General features: G+C 43.9%; 1 protein-coding gene across 4 annotated transcripts in view; it reads right to left on the bottom strand.

The window, feature by feature from the left end:
- The window catches only part of PLXNA1 (plexin A1), a 311,748-nt gene that overhangs the window by 45,395 nt on the left and 243,720 nt on the right, over nucleotides 1–22,633 (bottom strand). For all 4 annotated transcript variants that reach the window (XM_081900456.1, XM_081900454.1, XM_081900457.1 and 1 more), the window contains exons 13-21: nucleotides 17,891–18,042; nucleotides 15,767–15,887; nucleotides 15,334–15,470; nucleotides 14,116–14,283; nucleotides 12,175–12,268; nucleotides 11,499–11,735; nucleotides 10,438–10,581; nucleotides 6,762–6,996; nucleotides 3,788–3,930 (exon numbers count right to left, since the gene is read on the bottom strand). In XM_081900456.1, the coding sequence (XP_081756582.1) occupies nucleotides 3,788–3,930; nucleotides 6,762–6,996; nucleotides 10,438–10,581; nucleotides 11,499–11,735; nucleotides 12,175–12,268; nucleotides 14,116–14,283; nucleotides 15,334–15,470; nucleotides 15,767–15,887; nucleotides 17,891–18,042 (1,431 nt within the window). The remainder of the gene's footprint in view (nucleotides 1–3,787; nucleotides 3,931–6,761; nucleotides 6,997–10,437; nucleotides 10,582–11,498; nucleotides 11,736–12,174; nucleotides 12,269–14,115; nucleotides 14,284–15,333; nucleotides 15,471–15,766; nucleotides 15,888–17,890; nucleotides 18,043–22,633) is intronic.

The raw sequence follows: 22,633 nt of genomic DNA, 5'->3' as shown, positions 1-22,633 counted from the left end.
TCCTCAAAAAAAAAATTGGCAACTTAATAAAAGTCAAAAATTGGCAACTTAAAAAACATACCCCGCCCCCCCCCCAAGCCAATATTTGCTGCAACATGCTTTAGTCTAAAAGCAACAGCTGAGTTGGGGCAGGTTTTTTTGGAATGGTAAGTGGTGATATATTAGCAGGTGATGCTTGGATAGATGGAAGTCAATTGGGATACACGAGTAGGAAAGCCTAACTGGAAACTAGGGGCAGTGGTGATAGCAGACTACAATCACTAGGACTCATTCACAGTTACTGGTTTTTACATTTCAAGTGGAATCCCTTTATTTACAAGGGCAGAAACCTTTTTTTTTCCAAAGCAAAAATGAAGGGTATTATGAATTGACTTCACATATTTGATGTACATTCCACCAGAAATTATGAGTGGAGGACAGATTAAAGTGTAGCAAAACAGAAGGTTTCCCCCACCATGCCTAAGAGCATTTTAAAGAGTGTGGTGGTTTTTTAAATGCCACAGATTAACATTGGTTAGTGAGAAGGCTCCTATAAACACAGGATGAATTAATGGAAGTCCACCTTGACTAACTGAACAAAATCGTAGATAAATCCCTACTGAATGAGCAAGACAAAGGCCACAAACACCAGAAGCAACAGAGCAATGGAAATGTGTCCCAAAAGGTTTAATGAGAACTTTAATCTATAAGAACTGAATGAAGAGGCAATCCATATTTATTTCAGATACATTGATTTTGTAAATGGTCTGCTATTTTCAATGTGAAATCCTCACAACAGAGGCCCTTCCTCTTTACCCAAAGCAACACCTTCCTTGTGCTGGAGAGCTAAAAGCATTCAACAGCTTTTTAAACTGGAGGACCACTGCGAGAAGACCTGATGGCAGGCCCACAACTGGGGTAAGACTAGATCACAGAAGCACAGGACTGTGCTCAGCTACAGTGAGCAACCTGTGCACTTGCACAAACGCTTGATTCTCTGTAATTAATAACTGCATCGTGTTCTGGAGCTGATTACTTCTCCCAAATATGTTACGAATCCTGCGTCAACATTAATTACTCTGTGAGGTCAGCAGTGAGGGGAAGTTAAGGCCACCCCTCACTTCTCCAATCAAAAACATCCTTGTTATACAGGAAAACGTAAAGCCAATTTTTGCACAATTGCTTGTACTAAATTAAGCGGACAGTGTAAGGGCTGGCGAAGGGAGGGGGAGTCGGTATGGGGGGAAGGAAAGGGAGAGGCCACACTGGGGGAAATGGAGCCAGGGAATCTGATGATGTCAGACAAGTCTCTTGGAAATGTGCGGCTGGTCATGCATCAAACAAGCCCAATTGAATAAACCAAGTGCTGCAGAAAATGACAGTAGCAGTGATATTAATATAAATATTGATATTAATGTCAGTGAGCATGGTAGCCACGCAGCAGTGACCCAAAAATCATTCTGACCAGCATGTGGAAATGTATGCCTTGCCAGCATGTTGGCCCTTTTATTAAGGACTTGAGAGATCAGATCAAAAGCCTATCTACTCCAGCATCCTGATTCTCCCCCAGTACCCAGCCAGATGCCTGTGGGAGGCCCACAAGCAGCATATAATGGCAATAGTCCTCTCCCACTATTATTCGGCAGCAACTGGCATTCAGAGGCATACTGCTTCTGATCTTGGAGGCAGCATAGAGCAACCACAACCAGCAGCCATCAACTGCCTTATCTCCTTGCCCCACAAATCTGCCTAGTACCCCCTTAATGCGATCTAAGTCGGTGGCCATCAAATCTTCTGATAGACAAAGTATTTATTCACATCACATATGCTATCTTGAATCTCCCACTACCCAGCTGCTCAATATGGCCACAGGTTTCAGCATTATGAGATACTAGACCTTCATTGACCTTCAGCATTACAGAGATGGCAGCACCATTGTACATTTTCCTTCTACGGAGACAACACCTCAGAACTATAGCCATCTATCTCTGTTATAGTGGTAGCCCCTCTGGTCCACGTGTGTGTTCTTAAATCACATCAAAGGGGAAGTACACAGCCACATGCAATCAATCAATATGTGAAGATCCAACCAAGTGTGCAGAGCATTGAAGATAAACACAAACTGTACTTCTCAGAAAAAGTTCTCCATACAGTGAGAGAGTATTTGGTTAGAGATGTACTACACACACACCTGTCAGTGAGGGCCTCAAGACAGAGCAACACAAACACCAGAGGCAACTGACCGGGTCATTGGCTCTCAAGAAGCTGAAGTTATTTCTGAGATATTTTGTGCACACACAAAAAATTACCCACATGCAAAGCACAGGCTCATTCTGAGACTGCATAGGTAATAAAGACCAGCACAGTGAGCTTGCAAAGGAGATCCGAAGCAGCAGTGCAGTTCATGTCACAGAAGCAGAAGCACTGAAATGAAAATGGCACAAAGCAGCAACGCCCCGCTGTGCAGTACAGAACAGCCCAGTGCTGTACAGATATTTCCAAACAATTTGCCCAGTCTATTTTTCAGCGTGCCAAACGACAGCGATGCCATCAATTCAATCAAGAGACTTTCCCACACCCTGATAGATTTTGCTGTCAGGAAAATGTCTCTGCTCTTATTTGCTTTTATTCGGTTTCATTCTGCTCCTACTCATTGAAAAATCCTATCTACTCGGATCTGCCTCTAGCAACTACTTTGCTGCCTATCTTCAATGCTTAGCCATATTACATACGGCTCACTCTGCTCTTGCCCCATTTAACCTATCCATAACAACCTAAAGAACAACAGCAACATCGTCTTTCTCTTACTTGCTGTCAAGCAACATCGTTCTGCAACTGCAATGCTCAGGCACAGGCACAGGCACAGGCACAATACTTCAGTTATTCTTAGGGCAACTAAAGGAAAAATGAGCAGAACTGATGTCTCCTTGCTCTGGAATTTAGTGAAAGAGGACCAGCAGCAATAGTAGGAATGCACCAGTGTAGCTGGTTCAGTTATGGTTGCTGGAGATGAATGCTCTAATCTTGCTGCAGCCATTCGCTTGCTAGGTGGCCTTGGTCAGGCTCAATTCCCATTTTGTAAAACTGGGATGACAGTGACTTACTTCGTAAGGTTGCTGTGAGAATGAATGAAATGAGAATTTCAAACTTGTTCTTTTGTTCAGTGTGCTATAAGAAATGGCAACAACTGGGGAAAGCTCAATAGAATTTTATTCTTATTCCTGGATCTCCCAGTCAGTCTGACTCCCTAATGTGCATTGTACCCATGAATCAATGTTTCCCTATTATTCTCTTTAAACCTAGCTCCTAGCAGTTTGGAAATTCCCCCCACTCTGAAAAAGGGTCCTATGAGCCAGCATTTGGGGAACTATCTCAGATAAGTCTCCCTCACATTTTATGGTTGTTCACTTTTTAAACAAATAAAACTACACCATGAACAGTTAATGATGGACACAACAGCACAGTTATCCTTCCGAAAAACTATCCAAGACACACTTGAGGTCAAAACAAACAGCCCCCTAAGCTTATATAAGCAGCAGAATCTTCTCTCTTAAGAGAATCAAATCCTGTGGGTGGTGGGAAATGGTGAAGCTGTCTTGCTTTAAGGTCATCAGTCTAGCCTGAGCCACCAATAAACCCAGACCCCAGACACTTCAGTTCCTTGTGAAAGCAGGAGAGAAGATGGAGAGAAACTGCAGCAGCAAGAATCCCTCCTCCCCACAGGCATAAACTCACAAAGCTCAGGAAGGCAAATGTAAGCCAAGCTGAAATGTTATCCAAGCAGACACACATACACACATTACCACACCTCCATTTCCTTCAGCACAGGGTGGTCTTCTATTCCCGGGAAGAGGACCCTCATGGCATAGGTGCGATAATCCAAGAAGGGGATGCCGGCTCCGTCCAAGTCATTGGTCAGCTCATGGATGTCTGTCTGCAGCTCGGCAAAAGCTGGGAAGGAAAGATCAAATTAAACAAGAAGCCTATATGCATCAGCTCCCAACTGGCCAGGGAATAGCCTGTAGGCCTAATCCTGGCCAACATAGTCTAGTGACAAAAGGCCATGGCTAGTTGACATAATACCCCCAACTTTATTTAAGGAAAAGAAAATTAAACAAACATTACATCAGAAGCTTCTTGCCCCACTAAAGAGACAGAAGAAAAAACGCAGCACAAAGATACAATGGCTTCCTCCAAAGTTATGAAGCGACAGCAGAGAAGAGAACCAAGACCCAATTTACAGAAAAGAAACCAGAAGGGATCTCTCTTGTGCCCTCTAGTCCAGTTCCATGATACTGAAGCATAGGTGGCAGGCAGGTACAAGGCCTGGAGGCTGGCGTTCTGGCATAAGACTGCCTTTGTGGCTGCACACATAAAAAGAGATGGAGAATGGCAAAATGCCGGCAGATTTTTAATTTTATTTTTAAAGGAAGCATTGGGCTAGAGGAAACAGTTCTATGTCACAGGAATGTCCTCACTGTGTTCTGATTTCACATCTCACAAGTCCTATAGCAGTTGGTTTTGCTGGGAGGAGCATGCCAGAGGAGAAATGGCATCCTGCTCCTTTAATGGCACCTATAAGAGGAAGCAGGTTGTTTGTGCATAGGTCCCAGTGCTGTACAAGTGAGAGTTTATAGGGGGGGTGGGAGGGGGGAGAGAGAAATCAAATTAATGGCACTTTAAAAAGGAAGCTAGAAGCGGCAGAGGGCTGTAGGCTGATCAGTTTGATGAGAAAAAACAAACTGTCAGCTTGAAAGGCACACTATCTTATCTGTAACTAGTGGGACTAGAAAAGAGAAAAGGCAGAGAAGATATTGCAGCTTTTAATTAAAAGCAGATCCTTTTATCTGCCAGCTGTGGAAGACAAGGCGAAATCTCCTCCACATGCTCCCCCCTCCCTCTACAATCCTCTCTGTCACTATTTCTATCTACAGGGCTATCCCCCCCCCCTTTCCTCTTTTTTTATTATCTCATTTTAGGTGCCTGCTTCTGTCGCAGCCTCTGGGCCAACTTGGAGTTGGCAGGGTCACAGCCCCAGGCACTGGCTTGTGGCGATAATGGGCAATTAGGTTTTATCAGCAGGATCAGAAGCAGCATTCTGTCCAATTTCTCAGCATCTGTCTGTCACGTAATGAGAGACCCACAGCCTTTTGCAGGCAGGCTTCTCTCTGCCTTTAAAACTTTTCCTCTTGAAACCTTGCTAACTTCCTTCAAACTGCGCCAAATAAAAATCTACCACCTCCAATAAAACTGCTTCACTTGACCCCTCCATCTCTCCCCAAAAGGACAACCCATGAATAAGGAACCAGTTTTGCAGAAGCACCAGAGATGGAGGCACAGCCTTAGCGTCAGAGTGAGCCATGGACACTCTAAGCGGAGCATAAAACCTATTGTGCTTCAATCAAAACCACAGCCAACTTGCTCAGATAGGGTTCCTTCCCATACGCATATATATGCTTAGATGGGGGAGTGGCAAAAAGGTTGGCCAGTACTGGCCAAATCTGACCTTCACTCCAAAGGACAGTGGCATCCAAGAACACTAACCTGTGATATTACAATGACAACCCAGAGGAGGGCATTAATGATGGTGAAATCAATAGTGGTCAGATTCTAGTTCTATTATAATTATTGTTATTACCTACATGCTGTCCTGCTGTTCCTCCAAGGAGTTTGGGGTGATAAACAAAGTTTCCCCCACACCCCTTTTACAATCTTGTAAGTTCACCAGAGAGATAATAACTGACCCAAGGTCACTCGGTGAGTTATATGGCTAAGCAAGATCTCTGAAAGTGTGCCTTCCTGATCCTAATTTAGCACATCCATACACCACACTGGCTAAAGAAATCTATGCGCCAGGTTTTCGTATTTTGGGCAGGGAAGGCAGCACGAACAAAGCACTGGTAAGTGGGCAATTTTCTCCAACATCTTGCAAACATAGCAAGGATTTTTGTGATTGTTGGTTAATGATACCACTTCGTAGGTAATTAGGATACTTTATGAGCAGGGCAGGTCCCATCTCATTAAAGCTTAGAGATGAAACTAATTGCTTAGTACGCATTCTCAGGCAAGGTTCAACCAAGTGGGAGGCTGCTGGCAGGAAGGGAACTTCTACAGCAGTGCTCCACATGGGGGTGAAGTCAACCCAAGTTGCAATCATATGGATCTGCCCAATTGTATGTTGGTTGTTATTTCACAGTTAATTCCTCCAAAAAGCTTAGAGAGGCTTACGTGGTTCCCAGGTGGCCTCCTATCCAGGCATCTGACAGAGCCAAACCTCTGCAGCTTCAAGCAACAGAAAATGAACCACGTGCCTTCAAAGCCATTTTCTGAAACTCTCCAACAGAGGCTTTCTATTCTACAGAATGTTCAACATGGAGGTTTCAATCTATGCATTGCTTCATTGCCAGTGCCAGCTGGGACTATATGGTGCTGGCAAGGAGATGCTCAATCCAACTGGATTGTTCCACATAGTAACAGCTTGCAAATATAACATTGCCATAAGGGAGTGTGTTTTGGTGAGCCTCCCAATCACCTAGATTACAGAAATGAATTGGATGGGATCCCACTAGCGGAGGAATATAATGGGACAGTCAAACTACCTGTGAAACCAGTGGGTCTCTTTCTTCAAACTCAGATGTGCCAATCATACATTATGTGGCATGATAGGGTTGTTTTGTTTTGTTTCAGAGCAAAAGGGGTGGTATTAAATGGGAAGTAACAGACTGATAAGTAGCAGAGCCGTGAAAAAGAAAAGGAAAAAACCCTGGGCCCATCATTCACACCTTCCTTGCACTCCAAGGCCACACGGGATTCCAAGTTGTCCATCTGCAGCTGTAGACGTTTGAGGGTGCGGTCAGCATCTCGGGATTTCCGCTTGTATGCAATGAGGACGATGATGATGATGAGTAAGAGAAGACCCCCGCCCCCACCAATTCCAATAATGGCTGGCAGGGTCAACAAGTTGTCTGAATAGATCTGCAGCATCCCTGGGGAGAATTCAAAGCCCCCAGCCTTGATCTGAGAGAGAGAGAATATATATATATATATATTAGCTCACACCTTCCTGCCAAAAAGGACTTTTATATTCTAAATCCACTTGCTAGAGAGTGGAATTGCTTTCCAACATCAATAATAATGAAATAAGGGACTTGGGTAGTTTCTGAAATTAGGTATTTTGGGATTCCTCCTTTTTGGGAGTGTGATGAAGGTGAAAGAACTGAGCAGTGGGTTATTGACATAGTAATTATTAAGGGAATGGCAAAGATCCCAAGGCACTGTTGGCTGTTGGGCATAACAGGATGAAAAAAGTCAGGGGACGACATTCTTATTTTCTGAATTTTCTGTCCTTCTTATTTTCTGAATTTATATCCCTTCCATCCTCCCAAAGGTGCCCATGGACCATGCTGAGAAAAGCTGCCAAGGAAGCAGTTCCCTCAAGCTGCAAGATCCAATTCCTACACAGGGGCTCAGAGGGCACATGGCCTGTGCAAGCTCTCAACAGCGTTACAGCAAATGGCAATTCAAACTGCTTTTCAATAAATTAATTTTACAACATGCACCATTCAGAACCAAGGCAAACAGTATGCCTCTCATATTCAGGTATCAGAACACAAGTATAATGTCAAATGAGAAGAGATTCTTAGACGTGGTTCTCTGCCAGCATATACAGAGAATCCAGCATAGATGAGGTCTTCCAGGAACAGCCAGGAAGGGGAACGTTTTGCCCATTGCCTGCTACCCCTGAATAGCAAGTTGCTTGCGCTGAGAATGTTACCAAGGCGTTAAGTATTTCAAGCTGGTGCCCACTGCTACCACCTTGTAATCCTGAGGTAAGCGAATAGCTGCCAACTTCTGAGCTGCAGAAAATTTAATATTAATAAGAAAGGTACAATTGCCACATTGGGTAGTTCACTGATTGTTGAACAAGCAACGGGGGGGGGGGGCTCTCTGCCACTCAGTACACTCAAGGTAATGGTTACTCCTGCCTAGCTACCCACATCCCAAGCATCTTCTAGGTAGCACTGACTGCAGCCATCAGAGGGAAGCAAATGCCTAAGTAGAGAAGGACAATGGGCTGAGCAGTGCAGGGTTAAGTCTCACACTGCCTGTTCAAAGCATTGCAAAGGGATTTGATGGGATGCAGGAACAGGCTGGTATGTTGCTGAGCAGGCAGCAAGTTTGATGTCTCATTCACAAAGCGTTGTAATAACAGATGGGATGCAAAGTGCATTCCCTGATGGATGAGGTGCCTGGAGTAAGAAACATTTTGGGTCCCTTTCAAACACCCAAGGCCACACTGAGCCCCTGAGTGAGTGAGAATTGCTGTGCCGCAGTCTAATGTGCAACTAATCCTGCTTAACCCATTCATGAGTCCATTTTGTCCTGCTTCTACTTTAATCCGTTTTTTAAAAAAATGAAAATTCAAATGTGCATTTTATATCGAAGTACATATTTAGAAATATATTCTTTCTCAATGTATGCATTTATAAATGCATTTTACCCCAACATACATATTTTCAACCGCACTTCAGTCCATTTCTTGAATCAAGAACTACATCACAAAATTCAGACAAGTGTGAAATCCAGAGGACATTTTACGCCCCAGTCGGCACATAAGTCCATGAAGTCAGTTCACACCAGAAGTCACAGAAATTGAATTCCTCAAGGGTTTGTCGTTTTTTTAAAAAAAAATCTCTCCCCTTCTAAAGTCAATGGAAATAAATTAGCAAGTAATTGTGACAGTTAGTTGGAGGCATCCAAAATATGAGGACGGGGCACCAGGCAGGGAGTGTTATGGAGCTGGGCAATATATCAATATCCAACACCGGTTTGATGTTCACATTGTGATAATAGTTTCATAATATTTGAGCTGGCAACATATCGCAAATCACAATGCGTGTAAGGGCTAGGCAATATCTGATGTTCAACATCATGATAACTCACCAGCTAAACACTGCAATTGTTATCAGCAGCTAAACCTCACAATATCACCAGCTAAACATTGCAATCTACTGTACCACAATGTCTGAAATAAGGATGGAACCAAACAGAGGTGGACAGGACAATGCCCTGGAAACTGCTACTACTTAGGGATCTAAAATGGATAAATGACAATATTATCAATCATCACACACTGAGTTTCATCAGCAGGCAAGCCAAAATGCATCCCAACAGGACTTTTGGTTTGGGGCTTGGGCTTGGCTACCAAATGGTGGTATTCAGAACAATCCAAAATACACGATCATGGGCTTACTTTACCTCCACCAAAAGAAAGAGAGAGGCCCAGCTGAAGGGTAAAAATGATATTTTCAAGAACAGTGGCACACAGGCAAAACATGCCCTTGCATGTTCACTAGCAATGGTGCTAAGTGTTTAGTGGAAGTAACAGCAGTAAGCGCTAAGGAAAAGCTAGCATGTTGCTAGCTTATTATGATGAACACCATTTGTGAAATGGTGGAAAAGAGGGCTCAGTGAAGTCTATTCATGAAAAGGGACCACAGGAGAGCAGAGAAAGAGAGCGCTGATCCATGCACTCCAGTTGCAACTATACCATCCAGACACAAGCTCTATAATGCAACAGAAACCACTGGAATTTGTACATCCCTCTCACCCCTGTGCAATTGGCTCACCTGACACCCAAGAGCAGCATTAAGAGCTTTGTTACAGATGAACTCATGAAGGAATCAGAAATGGGGAACAAAGGGCCCACAGAAAGGTTTTTATATGAATTAGAATGGTTTCTCTCATTCATTCATATATACATATGCCTTCTAGATCTTTGAAGTCCCTCCTGCAGAACACCAAACACTAAGATCCAAAAAAATCATCATCCACTCCAAATCCCAAAATCTGGATTTCTTTCCTTCGGTCTGCCAAGATTTCCTACTCTGATGCTGCCTCAAACAGAGAGATTACAAACATGCAAATTAATCACATAAAAATTGCATTAATAGCATGCATAATATAGTCTGGCGTGACCTTGTATTTATGCACAAGCCATGTGCAAAGTGATAAGGAACTGCAGGCAGGTAAGTGTTCAATTCTGGCCGAGGAAGGATGGAGTGTTCCATCCATCCCTCTTTTATGCCCAATAGAGAAACTAAACGGACTGCCAGGGAAGCTGCTGCAGGAGGGAGTGGTTCTCCTCTGCCAACCCCCAGCAGGCTAGTAAACTTTCTTTTCAGGCTAACAACCTTTGTGGGTGTATTTACAAGGTTGGTTTGGTGCATAGACACTGGATGTGTACTGAGCAGCTGCTGGCAGAGAACAGATTTCCCAACAGCAGGATCTGGATTTGGGAATAGGTGGGAGAGAGCGAAAAGATTAAAAAGCGCGATGTGTTCCACATTCTTTGCACGGGGCTCTTCCAGGAGGAAAAATAATGAGCACCCAGTGCATAGAACAAGGCTGTCAAAGCAAGACAGAGAAGAAACAGAGGCCACGCTTGGCTCGCTTTACCGTCACTTTGTGCTGTCCTGTGAGATTGGGTGACTCGCAGAGAAGCTGGGTCTCAGAAACCGTAAGAGCACAGGGAGTGTCGCCAATTAGCACCGTGTAGTTTAGCCGGGAATTTCCAGGTGCTGGAGGAAGCAGGTTGCGGCCCTTAAAAAAGAAACAAAAATAACACTGGGTTTACCAGCAGACTCTCAGCCTTCTAACCCACAAGGAGAGACATCTTTTCATTCAGTTCTGTTCTGTAGATCGGGGGCAAAAGGAGCAACATCTCAATCCACATTATGCGGCTTAAAAAGTGGTCCAAAAGCAGCCTCAAACTATCCTTAGTTGAACAGAAGTGACCAATGGGTGACAAAATGCTCAATAGGAGAGAGAATATTTGCTAACATTTGCATCACTTTCCCTGCCTTTTCCACTGTAACACAATCAATTTTTCTCCTCTCTACAGTCTTGCAGGAACAAGGTGTGAAGCCTACTGTAGCACACCATTAGTGTAAGGATTTCTTAGCTTAATGAAAAGAAACACCACTCAATGGATCCAGGAATATGTGACAAGTGTGCTCAAGACAATTTTAAGTTGAAGGGAGCAGACCAGCAAGGCTGGAGTCAAATCGTAAGTATTATAAGAGAGAAGAATTATAACGAGGATCTTCTGTTTCTATGGCTCCATGCCTCTTCCTATAGTATAGTTTTCCTCTCCCTGTAATATTGGAACAAACTACCAGAATTTGGCAGTGATTCTGTTGTAGGGACTGCCAAGTCTCTCCTTCCAAACAAATGTATAGATTGTGTGGGGGGGGGGGTTTCCAGTGCAGCTCATTTAACACCAAACAAAGATAGGTTGTGAAGACCACATTTGTGAGTAGAAAACTAGTTTCTTCTACTCCATCTGATTTCTCTTCCATGCTGTACTGGCAGTGAAGGCTAGGAGTCAGCAGAAAGGTGTGAGCGGGGGGCGAGAATCATCCAATTATGCCAAGAATGGGGCAGAAGTAAGGACCCTAGTTATGCTAGGTGGGATAGCTTATGCACAGCTGCAATAATGGGGCTGGGGGTAGCATTACCTTGAGGATGAGTGGAGAGCTTGGCTTGAGCTCCAGCATTCCAGAGGGGAGAGATTCAAACACAGGGTCTGGGTAATAGACAAAGCTGGTTTTGTTGATGATCAGCAAGGCCTGGACATTATCCATGACAAAACCAATTTCATCTGGGCGATCACCAAACTCTGGAGGACTCCGGACTGGGTTGTCAATGGAGGGAGCATAGCACACCATGGTGGTGTCGTTGTAGACTGTGCAGTTCTAGAAAGGAAGAAGCCACTAGATTTAACCCACTGCCTTTCATTGGTTTCATCTGACTCAACACACACACACACACACACACACACACACACACACACACACACAGAGTAAGTTCAAGTGTAATTAATTCCCAGAAGGTTGTCTGTACCTTTCCCCTTCATTGAGGTAGCAGCATAATAATACGTGGCAAGAAGTGCTGGCTTAGGTAGGAGGTTCAGACTGAAGGCACTTTGACATTCTCCATCTACGCTGGGGATGGGAAACTTGTGGCCACCAGATGTGGCTAGACCACAACTTCCATCATCCCTGGCCATTAGCTATGCTGGTTGGGTCTGATCTGACCACATCTGGACAAAATAATTAATATGGGCAATCATGGCTGCCATGTGACTTCTAATTCCTTTTAAAAATGACTCCCTTAAGTCAAAGATTTACTTACATTCTCACTCTCAGCAGAGCCATACTTGGCTCGGATCCTGGGTTCTTTGATAGTGGCCAGATTGGTGCCTGTCACAGTCAAGAGTGTACCACCACTAGAAAGCAAGCAAAAGTCGGGGTTAGACAAAAACTGCAGTGGGGTGGGCACAAGCAGCATGAACCGAACAAGGATGTCACTTCTACTCTGTTATTTTAAAAGCTGCATGGTCTCTCTTACCTTATGTTCAGGTTGGGGAAAACCAAACTACAAGATTAATTTTAGAGAGCAACTGAGAAAGCTTTCTGGATTCCACTCATCTCCAGGGTGCACCCAACCAAGAAGCCCTACTGGCACACTTAGACCTTAAGCCAGTCTAAAAGAATACTAGGACTACCAGCATCTTATGTCCCAGACTACCACTTCTGCATTCGTGTTCAGAACAGCCAGGACTACAAGAGATACATCGTACAATAGTTTTCAGTCTATTAGCTGTGCTTCTTTTGGGTCCCTTCCAATTCTACAATTCTACGAAGATGTCAATGTAGGCTGCTTTTTAAGGCTATTATTTCTGAGGACCATTTCAAAGGGACATGACATCGGGAGATCTATAATAAGATGTTACAGCTGTTTTGAGAAAAAAGCAGCTACAGAGACCCTTGAAATGGAGTCACGGCACTTGCCTGGAGGTGGGGGCTGACCCTTTCATCACATGTATTTTTTTCAAATTGACCCCCCCACACACACCAAAAAAAAGTTTATTTTTCTCCCTAGGAGAAAACAGTCACTCAGAAGGTAAAATGCCGCAGTGTTGCCACTACTTCCAATCACCATGACACCAATCTAATCCATCACCATCATAGTTCCTTTAACCTTGAAAATAAAGGAGACCCTCCTGACATCACATATCTTCTTACATCACATCTAACTATGCTTTGCACACAAATGTCACCACTTACTATGTAGAGCAACACATAGATTTTACTCAAAATCACCAAAACAGAGGAAAAATATACAATTAGCAAGTGGTGTCAGGCAGCACTGGCCTACTTCTTTATGTCACACCAAACACATCTCCTGCACTGGCCTAACCTATTGAACCAGAGCTTACTTTCTTCCCTACATAACTCGATCCTCTTTAAAATAACCATGATACACATTTTCAAACACACATTCAGTGGCAAATTCCATTCTGAAAGTGTCATGCTCCTTCCATTTTTTATTTTGGACTTCCACATGGCGGCCAGTTGCAGAGGAAAATTTCCTGCTTTGACTCTTTTGATCCTGGGCCTTAGATCACTGAAGTATACACTGCAAATAGCAGGTAATTGCTGCTATAGCTCTTATGGTTGTTACATTTCGTATTTCTACTATGGAAGAAAGTCAGCATCAGAATCAAAGGTCTGCTGCTTCAGGAGCTTTACAAAACTCACCTGCAGACACAGTTCTTATGTGTGGCTCATGGGAAGCACTGCAAGGCAAAGCAGCACCCCCCTCCACTGTTGTCAACCGAGTATAGGCAAAGTGTCATTTGCAGGGATGTGATTTAACTGGTTTAATGTTGGCATTAACCTCTGTTAGAAACTGCTAGCTGCCCAGAGTGGCTGGGGAAACCCAGCCAGACGGGTGGGGTATAAATAATAAAATAATAAAAATAATAAAATAATAAAATTATTATTGTTATGGCTGGACACTGAGAATGAACATGGGAACAGTGTTTTATTCTCTACTGACAGGCCGGCACATAGGGTGCTATGCACGTCACACCACACCTCTTGCAGCGGGTTCCGGGAAGTGGGGTTCTGAGGAAATCATCCTGGTTTCTGGCAGAGTGACTTAGCAAAATGCAAAGCTTTTCAAAGTACAGCAAAGCTGCAAATAAATGGATGAACAACCACCGATATTCCTAATATGCACATTCTGTTCTTTATTTTTATCCTGCAAATCCATTCCCTTCAGTGCTACCTGTTGATGCTCCATTCGGGGTCTATCTTCTGAATGGTGGGGTCATCAGTATAGAAATATGCCACCTCAGGGCTGCTAAGTATAGCCCGGTTTATATGGATGAGGATGGGAGACTCTCCTGAGCTTTGGCCAGGTGGTGTCCTGCACCGGATTTCAACAGCATTTCTCCTGTAAGACACAGAGAAAGAGGGAAACAAAATCAACATCTTTAGCTATAGGAAGGGCCAACAAATATTCTTCCTGCTGCAATGTCATGCCACAATCTCAGCAACAAACTTGCTGGATACTCTGCCTGGTGTCAAGCTTTTTGATCTCTCTACCAACACTACATGGCAGCAAAAATGTGCTCCATTAAACAGATGTGTGTAGTGCGCCAATGCCTTCTCACCACAAGCACCATGGGCCACAGACTGTATGTCTGATTCCCAAAGCTGCTCAACTGAAGGGGAGACTGCTAATCTACAAAAGGGTAAAATAAGTCTACCTAAAGGTTTAGACATGGCATTTCCTGCAAATTCTAGCAGGAGCTGAGGAGTGCCCAAGGACAGCTGAGCTATTGATTGCATCAATGCAAATCCCATGTTGGCGTAGCCCTGAGCTCATATATGAATAAAATGTGGAAGAGAACCCAATGGAACCTACTCTGAAAGAATCCAGCCTTGCTCCCAGGCCATGGATCAGTCCAACTGTTCACATCTGACACAAAGGAATAAAGGAATGAAGTGCCACCCTCTACATGTGGTACCCCATTTCTCCCTGACTTGGGGAAGTGATGCTAAAATTATCAGTTAACACAAAAAGAAAAATAAAGCAAAGGCAGCCGGCAGAGCCAGCGCAACTCCGGAGCGTTCCCCATCGTGCGGCTGCTGCAAACAGCAGCGATTAGAGCTGATAACCAGTAATTACTGCACGAAAATATTTAAAGAGCCGCTCCATTATCATCCCTAATCTAAAAATTATCCACTTCATGGCTCAGGGATTTGTGCTTTTTAGAGGGAAAAGAAATTCAACAGTCTTCGGTCTTTTTAACCCCAAAATATAAAAAAATGAGCCTTGAAAAGAATTACACAGGAGTTTTTGCTTGGCTCCTTAAGAGTGGTACCTTATTTTAGAATACATACTCTCTCACACACACATCCTTGCATCCCCTTTGTTCACATTGCTCAGTCCATTTGGAGCACTCCACTCCACAACGGTTTCCACCCATGAGAGGCTCACCTTGGAAAGGCGCACTGTTGCCCTCCAATGGTTACTGTGATGTCACTTCCTGCATCAAGGTGCTTTCCTTTTATGCTGATCCAGGTGCCCCCTGAGACAGGGCCCCGAGCTGGTGACACTTGCGAGAAAGTGGGAGTCTGTCAAAGGGAAACACAGCAAGTCACAGAGTTCAGAAGGTGTCCTTGGTGCCCAGGAACAATAAAAGTGAATGCTGCAAGGGAAATGCTGGGAAAATTCCTCTGACCTCAGCCATTTTGTGCACCACAGGGCCACAATACATTCTTTCACTCTACTAGACACCTCTTGATAATAAAAAGTGGGTTAGATAGTCAAGCGCATAGGTGGCCTTGCAAAATTTAGAGAAATAAATCTAATTATAGGAGGGAAGTGGGATTCAAAGTAAGGAAAGGTGATAAAAAGAATACCTCCTTACCACAAAGGTGAAGCTTTTTGGGGATATAGCCTTGTAGCTGGGGGAGCAGTCCCTGACACAAACTTCCACAGGGGCCTCTTGGATTTTGCTTGGGCTGGCTTCTCCAATCTCACAGACGATCCTAAGGAAGGCACAGTAAGTGATTGTGTAACATGTACGCAATGTCTCAGCAGAGCTGTCCTGCAGTTCTCAGGCCACCTGCTCAGGCCAAGAAGCCAGTTATTTCTGCTCTAATTTATAGTAAGGACAAGCACTTGTCGTCACATTTTCCTGGGCTGTTGCTGTTGCTTTTTAATTAAATGCCATTTCACAATTTCAGGAAGTGATTTCTCAGCACATATCAAATTGACTTTTGAACAATAGGCATATCAAAACTGCAAAATATATAAAATATTACGAGTGCTGTAACACTCAACTCAGCAGGAAATCAATTAAAATTTAACAAAATACAAAGAGAAACAGAAAAGAACCCCTGTTTTCCCTCCTCCCTTATTCCTATTGCAGTTGTGTTAATGCACCGTCCATAAATTAAACAATGCGAAAAAAATCCTACACATTTCCAGCACACGTATTTGAAATCACTGCTATCTGCATATGAAAGGAAAGGCACCCACATGTTCATAAATTGATTTCTCTTATTAAATCCTCTTGCTTTTTGAACTTGCTCTGCAAATTTATACATGTTTTTAAATTGGAATAGCCTGAGTTGTTAAGACAGTAGAACAAAGGAGGATATACAGAGAGAAAAGGAAGTTATTGCTTCCAGCTGGCTAGCCAGAATTGATCAGCTTTAGATAGTGCAGATCTCCCAACACACATCAAGGACTTTGCTAAGAAGCCAGAAATATCCAGAGCGGGACTTTAAGCTAATGCTAACTCTGCAAAAGAACCCACCACCACTAAGGATAGAAAGTTAAAATCTTCCAAAATCATAGCTTCAAGAAAGACTGTGAAAGACTGGAAGACTAACTCTTCCAGTCAGTCATGTAGAGCCATTCACCAAATATTTCTTACTAATGAAGTCAGATGAATCATTCTCATAAAATGTTGCAAAATACTCACATTTTGCCAGTATTTTGTGCAACCAAATACAGAAGCTATCTAGAAAGATTCATTAGGTCTTTCTAGCCACTCTTCCATCCATCTTTTTTCTCCAAACAACTCAAGAGAGTTTTTCATTCACCTGTCATCCTATTTATTATCGTAACTTCTCCATATGGGGAGGTTAGGACAAGAGATACAGTAGTTACTCCTATGGTTACCCAGTGAGCTTTATAAGTAAGCAGGGAGCTGAACCTAGTCCCAGTTCAACTCTTATTGACTAGACCACACTGGTCCTTCACATCCCACGATGTGCTGGAAGTGACATTTAGACCACCTGGTCACAGTAGCCACCTGAACTTCCAGGAGTAATGCTGCATCTAAGAACACTCCCAAATAGTGAATCAGATTCTCCAGAGCTAATGCAACCCCATCTCAGACTGGTTGGACTCTCAGTCCTGAATTAGCTTCTCTACTGAACAATTGCACCTCTGTCTTATGTGGACTGAGGCCTTGTTAGTCCCCATCAAGTCCTTCACTGCATCCAGACGACGGTTCAAAATTTCCACCACTTCATCAGATTAGTTGAAAAGGAGAGACAGAGCTAGGTATCATCAGCGTATAGATGAAGCCGTACCCTTACAGCTTCATCTAGACGTTTTTTAAAAAAAGGAGGAGGTGAAAAAGAGCCACAAGCCAAGAGGCTGAGCAACACATCCCCCAAGACTACCTTCTGAACTACTTCCACCGTAAAATGATGTTCCTAGTGCCTATACCAGCCAAGAATCCCAGGAATTCTCCATGGTATCAAATGCTGCAGAACCAACAGGGATAAACTCCCCAACTCGTTTCTGGCACAGATAATCCACCAATGCTGTTTTGGTCCCGAAACTAAGCCTGAAACTAGACTGGATAAGAAACAGATATGACCTCATCAACCCTAAGCAGCATCTTTAGCAAAAGCTTTTCTTTAGCAAAGCTTTGGCTTTTATCTTGGTCCAGCAAACCAGAGGACCAATATACTACTGAGATATTCCCACAGCCCATCCCTTCATTGCCAGCCCTCTTTTGGAAGTTACTTACTGCTCAGCGCTGATGTATTCACTCTCGATGGGCATGCATGTCACTTTGCCAACCCACACACCCAAGCGTATGTCCTCAAACTTCAAGCCCAGGTTCTCTCCAGTGATGGTTAAGCGAGTACCGCCCTGCCGGGGGCCTGTTTCAGGTGTCAGCTAGGAAGAAACAAACCAGACTGTTATTGGATTCATTAGGCCATTGTCAACAGCTTACCTGAATACCATAACAACTCAGCAGCTCACCCAACATTTATATATCTAGGGCTTATTTAAATATCTACAGCTCCATGCAGGTTAGAAAATAAACATATAATCAGGTAAACTAAAATGAAGATTGCAAATGCTTAAAACCCAGACAGGTGTTCTGAATAGGTTGTTGTCTTCCAAGCAGTGATAATAATCCACCTTTCCCACCTCAACCTGTTGACACAACATCCTCTTCTCTGCTCCCCACAGTACTGCCACACGAACCAGGTATTGTTTTACACCAACTATTCACAACCTGCATGGTGCTAAGAACTTTGGTAGTATTAAGGACAACCAGTGCAATATTTCAGCTTTGCCCTGAAGGACCGAGTCCCAGTCATTCCCTTCCAACCACAGCAACTGGAGAGAAGGCATCTGGGCTGTGCACACGGCAAAAATACATTTTACATTTCTGGAAAGCACCGGGAGTTTCATTGTGCTGAAGCACAGCAAAAAGAAAATAACACCCATGCATCTATCCCCCTGTGAATAAGCTTCAGGACGCCTAAACCACATGTTTGGAATGGCCGGACTGTTGATTCTGCTAATATTCAAGCAGGTGGCTCCAAGGTATCACAATGGCTAATGTATGTAAGCTGCTGATTTGCTCTGGCTCACTCTGTAGGTATGGTGACATGAAAATGGAAATAGTAAAAAGTTTTTTTCCGTAGCATGGCTTGCTCATGGTCTCAACAATGGACTATCCTTCAGAATGGCACAGAACGTCCCACTTTTTTTTACTTTTTTTTGCATTCTGCATATTCTTGGCAAGGGCAGTGGACACTTGCAGAGAGGCTATTTTTCTTTCATGCTGTGAGTTAATGGAGGGAAAGTAATCTCTCCAGAGCCCTCCCCACCAAGGGAGACACCAGTTAACCCCTGTAAAGTGGATCCTCTCTTCCCCTACCATCTCTGGTGTATCCCAGCATGTGAAGTTTCTGACAGCACCAGCTGGGGAGGGAGGGGAGCCCCAGTGAGCACGATATGCCTCATTTGTTAAGATGATTCCCAATAAAGCGGACAGGTGTGGCTTGACACACACTGCGTGATGACGGATGAGCAGTGTGGCACGGGCCCACCATTGCCACTAACAAGGCAATTATGGGCAATTTTACACCACATTTTGCTGCCCCCCTGGTGCTCAGCACACACCTGCAAGTGATAAGACGATTAATGGGCATGCAGGTGGGGAAAGCTCTGTGCTGGGTCACTGGCAACCCCAAGCCAAGGGAAGTGGGCTCCAGGAGAAAGAAGCCTCAGCATGGTCATTGTTGATACACTGAAATAGGCCTAGCAAAACCAACTGCAGATTGCTTACCTGACCAGTCAACATTAAAGCTACTGGTCCCACTGTTCCTGCTGGCTCTGCATACGGCCTAAACTTTCTAAGCTGGTGGGAAGTAGCAACCATGCCTGAGAACACATCCCCATTATTTGTTTAAATCTGCATCCTGCCAGCTTCCAAATGTTCAGAAAGGATCTCATGTTTAAAAATAGACCGAAGGCATCAAAATATCATCAAGACAAAGCCACTACAGGCCTCCCATTGCTGCTTCCAACAGAAAAGCCTTATATTATCTACAGATAATGCACAGGCTCTGGCAAACCTCCAGGAGCAGGGATTTCTATAATTATGAGGCAGCCACAAAGTTACCTCACTACACGCTCTTGCACAGATTGCATTGTTAGGAAGGCACAGACTGTGTTGATTTTAACAGTAAAGATGTGTCATAAGATGGGAAAGAGATTTCTAAGGCATGTGTGGGCCAAACTTCTTAGTTCTAAGCCAGCATCTTCTATTGTTGCTGGATAACTAGTAAGGCATCAATGGAGATCTTGAAACATAAACGTAATGAGAAACAGCCCCCCCAAAATTCATGCCTGAGGCCGATGATCCAAATGGCAACTCTGCCACCATCACCAATGGTGGTAAAATATATTAATAAAATAGCTGGGGGGGGGGGCAGGAATGGCTGTCTTTTAATGTTACCCCAAACTATGCTGCTTCAGGCAGACAAGCCTTACCATGGCTAACAATAGGGCCACAGACTTGAGTGAAAATACATAGCAATCCTGCAGTCCCCACTGTGTATCAGGCATCTCTTCTGAATATTTGTCAAGGAGGGTAGCAGCATGCAGAGTGCGCTACAATAATAAGATGGCAAAAGGCTGCTCATGTATGATGCAACTCTTTTCTAGCTGGGGAGATCTCAGCCTCTGTAACACTACGCTCCTCCAGTAGCCGCCCCTAAAGACAGGCAAAATTTGTGTTAGGCCTGTACTCTCAGAATCACAGGTCCTCAGACACTCCTCGCCTCCAGAACGGGGCCCTTTCATTCTACAATATGGGCCATCATTTGGAGCAGACAGATTTGGTAGAGGGGAAGTAGCAAACCAACTATTTCCTCCAGTCCCAGGGGGCAGTGCAAACATAAAGAACATCTCCTTCAACATACCTGACCAAGGCATCAACATGCGTCATTAAAACGTAACACTTTATTTTTCATTCTCCGACTCTTGCCTCACAAACACCATCCAAGTCTCATTAACAAAGCAGCAAAAGGAGGCTACGCTGGAGAATTACCAGCAGCCAAGGCACAAAGAGGTTGTAGCTTGCCCAAAGCCAACTTGGAATAGGTATCCAAAGCCCACAAACTCTGGCTCCCTTCTCCGCTCCCTGACTTGCAGGCTGCTCCACGAGTTAACTTACAAGCAGGCCTAGGGCAATCACATGCTATGCCTCAGAATTTATACAACAGTCAAACCGATTTGAGCTTTGGGGGTTTGCTGCTCGCCTAAATTCAATCCAATCATCTGCTAAAGTCCTGGATCAGAACTCATTAAGGCAGCTGCTGCAGCAGGCAACCCAAGTCATTCTTTCCTAAATTGGGCTCCTCTGGGATACTTGGTGAGCCGTGGCTGTTTGTTTGGTATTGTTAAATTAGTGTTAAAGGCTGCCGTGGTATGTTAGATTTCCCCTCCACTGCAGCAAAACTGACAAGGGCCACACGTTTGGGGAGCAGCAACTCTGGGAAAAAGTTGACACTGCTTGACACACTGTGTGGGGAGGTCGCGGCTAAACAAGGCACTTGGGAACCAGAGCTGGCAGCGAAATCTGGCTCTTTCTTGAACCGTCTCCCCTTAAACACTCACACACAGAGTCACAGAAGCAGGCACTCTCCCACCCCAGCTCCATCCCTGACAAACAACAGCACTCTTTTGCTAATTGGTTTCAGAGCACAAACCCTTCAGATCTGCCAAATGAAGTGGACACAAGATATATCAGTGCCCAAAAGATGAGATAATGAATCATCAACTAACCGGTTTGGCCATTTGATCATTTCATTTCAGAATGGCCCTCCTGTGCCTGAATGCATATATTCTATCTGAGAATGTACCACTTAAAACTTTGAAAGCACACAGAAGCTTTGAAAGCACACAGAAGCGACCTTCCATCTTCTTGTGTAGCAGCAAAACTTCTATTAGGAGTCTCTGAGATCAGGCTTTCAAAAGTGAAGCAATACTGACATTGGTAGCACGGCTACTTAGAATGATGGGTTTGCTTCCCAAGCTGTGTTAAGAAAGAAAGGCACTACATTTGGGCTTGATTCTGGAACATAGCATCATGCCAGGTTGATAAAAGACAAGTCTGGAAGGTATAATGGAGCACTGACTCGCCACCGTAAAATTAAGGCTAAACTTGTTTATTTGGCATAGTATTATCGTTCTGAGGAGATTAGAACATTGTAAAGCCTTCTGTACAGTAACGGTGCTACAGAGATAGTGAAAGCAAAATGCAAGCTGATAAATTATTTCAGCAGGACATCCGATGGCTCTAGTCTTAACTCAAATGGTGCTCTTCTGAAACCCTTGGAGTAGAAGGAATCAGAGTGCCAAGCAGAAAGTTCTCCACCTGTTCCAGACTAATGACCTATACAGTTTAACATTTTCCAGGAGAAAAGGTTACATTTCTTTGTGCATGCTGTGCCCATCATTCATTCCACTGCACTGAAGCTGATCTTATCGCAAGGGTAGCCAACGTGGTGCCCTTTTGGTGCTGTTTAGGTCCAACTCCCATTACTATTGGTTACACTGGTCAAGGCTAATGGGAGCTGGAGCCCAACAACTTCTAGAAAGCACCAGGAAGTCATCAACAATTGTCTGGAGGAGCACCTACAAAGGCTGCATGGCCTTCAAGGCTTCAACCAGAGCAACAGTTGGAAAAAGCACCAATGTTAAGTCCCCAAACTTGGACTGGAAAGGCACACTACTTGATTTGCCTACACAGGGCTTACAATTAGTGGGACAAGTTCTTAATTTAATTTTAATTATTTAATGATGCAGAGAGTATCATTAAAACCTAATGCTGGCAAGTGCTCAAAAATTGGCAGGTAAACAAGATGTGCGTTATCAACACCATTTAGTAGCCTTGACACTACCTAATGGTTTTAGGTTCACAAACCTCTTCATGACAACCCCACACTTCACATAACAGGGTTCA

Source organism: Podarcis melisellensis (assembly GCF_964234715.1).
Source record: "Podarcis melisellensis genome assembly, chromosome: 2".
Taxonomy (NCBI): domain Eukaryota; kingdom Metazoa; phylum Chordata; class Lepidosauria; order Squamata; family Lacertidae; genus Podarcis; species Podarcis melisellensis.
Note: the sequence above shows the minus strand (reverse complement) of the source record. Positions and strands in the feature narration are given on the sequence as shown.